Genomic DNA, 6036 nt, shown 5'->3' on the forward strand with positions numbered 1-6036 from the left:
CGCGTCGCGCCGCGTCGCCAAATCGTGTTGGCAGCCTTGCGGACCCTGCGGGCGGAGGACAGACAACATTGCAGTGAGGAAAGACAAGACGCCGGGGACGTGGTGGTGTGTGTGGGTTCGCTGCCAGGTCCCTGCAGCAGACTGATTCCGAGAGTCGGTTTTGATCGCTCGGTCTTTCTCGCACTCGTGTGGTGTACGTACCCTTAGGTGCGAGAGAGACAGAGCGACATAAGCGACTCTTCGGCATGTCCACGACGACGGCGGCCCTGGGAGCGCCTTACGAGGTCAGGGTAGGCCAGCCCGCAAGGCACCCCAGCTCGGCGGGCTTGCCTAAGGCGCTCCCAGGTAGGCCGAACTTAGCCCTTGTCGTCTGAAAGTCGCTGTCAGCGTGGGGCTCGGAGTGCTGGGGCTCAGGTCGGGGCTGAATACAGACAAGGTAGGGCCAATGAACTTGCAGGTCAACTTCCAGGTCCGCGACGACGGTGTTCCGAGCGCCTTGCGAGGCCAGGGTAGGCCAGCCGCGCGACACTCTGCTGCTCGACGGGCCTCGCAAGGCGCGCTCAGGACCCCGCGGCACTTTCTTCTTGAGCTGCAGACTGATTCCGAACTAGCGCTTTCGTCGCTCTGTCTCCCTCGCACCTATCGGGGACGCGCCAAAAGTGCGAGGGAAACAGCGACGAGAGCGATAGTTCGGAGTGCTGGCCCAGTGCGTGGGTTGCGTGTGCACTGCGTGTCGCCACGCGGTCGAGTCACCTGCGGGGGGCTCTCGCCTCTCGCCGCGGTCATCGCCAAATACCGTCCCGCCGAGGATTTGGCGCGCTTGGCGGCGCGGTGACGTCACGGCGTCCGAGAGGAATCGCTTCCAAATAAGCGCGGCCGGACCGCCACCGGACCCTGCGGAACGATTCCGAGAGTCGTTTTCGTCGCTCTGTCTCTATCGCATCTCTACGAGGCGCTCCATGAGCGCGAGAGAGACAGAGCGACGAGGACGACTCTCGGAATCCACAGCCTCCCCCTCCTCTCATCCGTCCGAGCGTCCCAGAGTCCGTCAGGAAGTGCGGGTTGTTATTGCGGTCCTCCTGGAAGTCCTGGGAGTCCTGGAAGCGACGCCCACGCGGGGCACGCGCGGCAAACATCAAACTGCAGAGCGATTCCGACTCTCCGTCCCTCTCGCCCTCGATGGGCGTTCCGCATGGGTGCGAGAGGGACGACGGAGCGGCGGAATCAGTCCGCAGCCGGAGCCGCCCGGAGTCCCCGAAGTGCGCAGCACGCAGCACGCGCAGCACCGCCTTTTCCGTGTCGTTTACATCGCGTCTGTTCGATCTGTCTCGGTCGCGTTCGCAGCCAGCAGACTGAATCCGAGAGTCCTTTTCGTCGCTGTCTCTCTCGCACTCTGGGCGTCCCGTGCAGGCGCAAAAGAGACAGAGCGACGAAAACGCCTCTCGGAATCAGTCAGCAGCCGGTGATACTGATTATGCTGGGTGGCTGGCTCGTCACCTGTTCTCGCCGTGCCGCCGCTCGCGTGGGCCGCGGCCCGGGGTCACCATGTTGGGCAAGGCGTTGGGCACTCCGCTCCGCGGCACGCGCGACGGGGCGCGACGCGTGCTCAGCTGGGACGGTGACGTCATCGTCCGTCAACACGGCGTCAGGCGTCACCGCCACACCGACAGGACGCGCCGTGACGTCCGCCGGTCCGCCACCTCGGCCGCCACCTCGGCCGCCACGGCGAGAAAGGAAGGAAGGGCCTGCAGACTGATTCCGAGAGCCGCTTTCGTCGCTCTGTCTCTCTCGCGCTCATGGGGCGTCTCGTATGGGTGCGAGAGAGACAGAGCGACGGAAACGACTCGGAATCAGGCTGCTCAGCACGCGGCGGCGGCGGACCGGCGGCGGGGCAACGACACATCTATTCGACCGTGGGTACTCGCTGCGGAGCAAGCTCAAACAACTCAAACGGTCTCATCTCAAGTTCACAAAAAATGATTTTATTTCAGAGTGTGATGCGCTTTTGATGGCTTTGATTCACGGCGCGTCGCGGCTCGGCTCTCGCTGCGCGTCGCGGGGTCGGGGCGACGAGGTGGGGCAGGGCGCGGCGCGAGTGGCGGGAAGGTCCGTGCCCTTATATGGCACAGCCGGCCGACACGTCACGCGGCGACGCGGACGCGGCCTGCCGAGCCGAGACAGCGACGAAAACGACTCTCGGAATCAGTCTGCAGGTACCCATTGGCTAGCACGTCGGCGCTTACTTGGCGTCGCGGAGCTCAAACGGCCCCGTTTGGGTCTCAAAACCCCAAAGATGAGTTGGCCATAACGGTGCATTAGGGCAGTGGCAAAATTTTCAGTTGGTGTGTCAGATATGGGAAGGACAAAACAATATAAATTGGTAGGCTGAGCTACATTGATCCATTTTATTTATATTACAGTAAAATTAAAACCAGAGAGTTTCACATGAAATTGATTAGGTTATAGCCAAAGTGGTCACAGAATAGACCAAGTATAAATTGTTTGTACAGTTGCAGATATTAAGAGGCATTTACCATTCTTGCATTGGTGTTTGGGACATCACTGCCCTCGATAATAATGGCTCTGGACAGATTGCGAGCAAGGCTCAAGCGAATGATTTGAATTTTTTCCTTGGTAGCTGCATCAAGAGTTTTGGATATACTTGATGGGTCCACCTGCAATCCAAATTTGAATTATTAAAAAGCTGAGGTTCTCATGAACACTTTGGTATAAAAATATACACCATTTCACCATGGACCCCTTAGCTATGAAGTAAAAATTACCTGTGTTAAGAGTTCTGTCTCTAATAATTCTAAGCAAGACAAGAGAATATCTGTGTCATTTGCTGTCAACACTAACTCTCTTGATTCCAATAAAGGTACAGCATGCATGAGTAGCGTTAGCTGGAAACTGAAAAAAAGGTGCAACAATTAAATACAAAAGCAAGAAAGAAAATTTTAAGGAGTCTTCAATAGGGATGAACCTACTTCTTAGGTGGAAGATGAGAACTCAAAAGTGATACAAGCAGTGATCCAGCAGCTCTCATTTCATTAGCTTTGTATAGTTGGTGGAATTCGCAATACTTGCCTAAAATCAATACATTTATGAACAAAACTTCAGTTTGTTAGAAAATAGTTAAAAATAAAAATATTGGATTCAGTCAAAAGAAAATATTTACCTAAGAAAGTGAGACGATCACTCACAAGCATACAAGAACCCAAATTATCTAAGAGGTCAGAAGCTTCAAACTCTCCTTTGGAAGCAAAACCTGCTAGGAACTTGTCTGCAAGGTGATTGGTTAAGTTGGCATCCATAGACCTCAGAGCCCATGCTAGGGCATTTCCCAGTCGCTCCTGCCTGAGAGATTTCGATGCCATAACTTTGCAAACAGTGGTAACTGAAATAAACATCATGAAAAATAATGAACACATCTACCGACAAATTAAATTGCATAAATTATTTTGAAAATTTGAAAAGAGATTCATACCAACTGAACCTAAACGTCTGTCATGGGCAATTTGCATGATTTTAAGAGCACGAGTCTCAGATGTAAGAGGTATTGCAGGGAGGAGGACTTCCAAGCGTTCCAGCCCTTGGGGAGGACAATGGTCCAGATAGCTGACACCAACTTGCCAGAGTGAAGGATGTGCCATTAACATGGTGCCATAATCCAGGAGGACATGCTCATGCAGCTGATGAGCAACACTGTGAAATTAGAAAATTCATGTAAACCAGGACAAAACAAGTAGCCCAAGTGGTTGACCTCTTAAAAAAAGCCTTACTTCACTTTGTTGCTATCAAAAATGTTCAAACGACCACAGAGGTAGAGGAGATTGGTTAAATGCACAGCAAACCACCCATTATCTGCCGTTTTCTGCAGTTCTTGAATAACTTCCAGAGGATTTGATTCAAATAAGAGAAGAATCAACTTGTCCAAATCCTGCATTTCAGAAGTGCTGCCAAATGCTCGCATTGCATGATCAGCATGGTAACTAAGGTCAAATGATTTCACAGTGGGTTCGGAGAAAAACAAGGTTGCTGTCATCAGCTGGTACCAGGTTCCACAATAACTGCGGATGGTATCCATTACTGTCATATCACCAGAAACAATCTGAAATTCACCCCAAAAAGATTATGTTAATTAATATTTTAACCACTTCATGCTAAAATAATACTTCACCCTCTTTGAAAAGGTCACTATGTAATAGTTGTTTTACCTTCATGATAAGCTCGAGGTCGGAATTACTGGCAAACACTCCATCTTCAACTTTGGTTCTGACATCTGCTTGCCAATGAGACCATTGAGCATTGAAAACAGAGACTGCTGTGCCACCATGAACCTTAAAACCAAACCATGTCTTATGAAGGAGAAAAGGCCGAAGACTGTTAAGATCAATCAGAAAACAAGAGAATAATTGACTTACATTGTAGAGGGGCATGGTGCGCAAACAAACATCAGCATTTTGGAAAGGAGCAGTTCTTGCATCGGAATGTAAAACAAGTAATGCTCTGGTGGCATCAATGCGTCCCTGAAGAAGGACACCGATGGTCGTCTTCCAATAGTCGGGATCTTTTTCAGCACTAGCTGTTTCAAATCCAGCTTCAACCCGTTCAGTGCCAGCTTGAAGCAGCAAGGCAGCTTTCCTCTCTGCTTGAGGACAGTGGAATCGAACCCATTCCAGTAACTGTGGCAATAGAATGTTACCTGTACGAACATAAATCTTATTAATATATTCTGTAATTAAAACTGAATTATGCAGACTCAAAATAATTCAGAATCTCTATTACCTGGTACAACATCAACAAACAAAATTTCACACAGATGCCAGATCAATTCTATGGCATCAAGAACTTTCACGACATCCACATAATAACTTGCTTTTAGGTTTTCACTGTGGTTTGACTTTTCTACCATGTCATAAAGATTGTTCAGACAAACCCTAATAATAGACCTAAACCAAAATGGAATTTATTATAATTTTAATGCCTCACTTATTTAGCATAGCAAATAAAAATATTGAATTAGACATGCCTGTATCGTCGGCTGAGCTTTAATAACTCAGGCCCATGGTCTCCACCGCTGTCCAAATTTTGGGCTAACTTTTGACCACTAAGGAAGGTGCCACAAGATTCATTCACCAATTTCCTCAAGCAAGGGTCAAACAGGATGGAATTTTTATTTGCATCAGAAGCCCATTTAGCAGAAATACCAAGAGTTTTGGATAGATCATCTTCAGAGCGCTACAACAAACCAATCATAAACACATGTTAAGACATACAGAACTTGTACACTGGATGTTAAAATAAAAACAAGATCATTGAACAATGGCATTTAAATACATTCTGAAGAGAAAAATCTATCGGGCTACTCCAGAATACGAATAAGACCGGTGTTGGCAAACGTAAACATAACCCAACACTGTCATAAGCCTTCAATGAATACTATTTAAAACACTCACAGCTCCATGGTTTGCAGTCAATTCTGCGCTTCCTTTGATTTTGAATTGAAGCCCTTTCAATGCCAGTGCGACGTCCATGTCTGACACTTTAGAAACTCCAATTAATTCAAAGAAACTGGCGCTCACGCCGTTGCGTGCGGTTTTTCACTTGCCGGCCGCCGCCGATGAATCTGCCAATAATGTCTAAAACGTTTATTTGCACGCGCTGTCTGTCTCGCTCTCTCTTGGACACTTTGATTTGATAAGGATCGCAGAGATTTTAAGAAGCGTGAACGAAAAAAAAATCGTTTGATTCCATGCCCTGTTTATGAAGTTATCCTTGTTATAAAACGCACATTTAATAAAGAAATATAAGGCTGCTGTCAAGAAGTCCATTCATTCATACACTTTGAAATTACCGCCCTTCACCAGTCAGGTCAAAGTGGCACCCAATTCATTCATGGAAAATAGAAAAATTTGATTGATTAGTGATATATTCTTGCTTTCGATTTACATTAAATACGCTTCTTAATTATTTCAGGCGTTTCTTCCCTCTGAACTCTTTTGATGTTTACTGATTGCCAAAATCGTTGTATAT

At 48.3% G+C, this 6036-nt stretch overlaps 1 protein-coding gene across 1 annotated transcript; it reads right to left on the reverse strand.

Annotated features, from left to right (window-relative positions):
• Positions 1 to 2373: 2373 nt before the first annotated feature.
• On the reverse strand, positions 2374 to 5641 carry LOC117645660 (nuclear pore complex protein Nup85). Its single transcript, XM_034385949.1, has 11 exons — positions 5460 to 5641; positions 5033 to 5241; positions 4789 to 4952; positions 4425 to 4705; positions 4218 to 4340; positions 3783 to 4111; positions 3488 to 3705; positions 3179 to 3397; positions 2988 to 3087; positions 2784 to 2910; positions 2374 to 2675 (listed from the first exon to the last, which is right to left on the reverse strand). Exons 1-11 carry the CDS (start codon positions 5535 to 5537, stop codon positions 2520 to 2522), a joined length of 2004 nt encoding a protein of 667 aa, XP_034241840.1. The 5' UTR covers positions 5538 to 5641; the 3' UTR covers positions 2374 to 2519.
• Positions 5642 to 6036: the final 395 nt, after the last annotated feature.

Source organism: Thrips palmi, unplaced genomic scaffold (assembly GCF_012932325.1).
Source record: "Thrips palmi isolate BJ-2018 unplaced genomic scaffold, TpBJ-2018v1 HiC_scaffold_19, whole genome shotgun sequence".
NCBI classification, from domain to species: domain Eukaryota; kingdom Metazoa; phylum Arthropoda; class Insecta; order Thysanoptera; family Thripidae; genus Thrips; species Thrips palmi.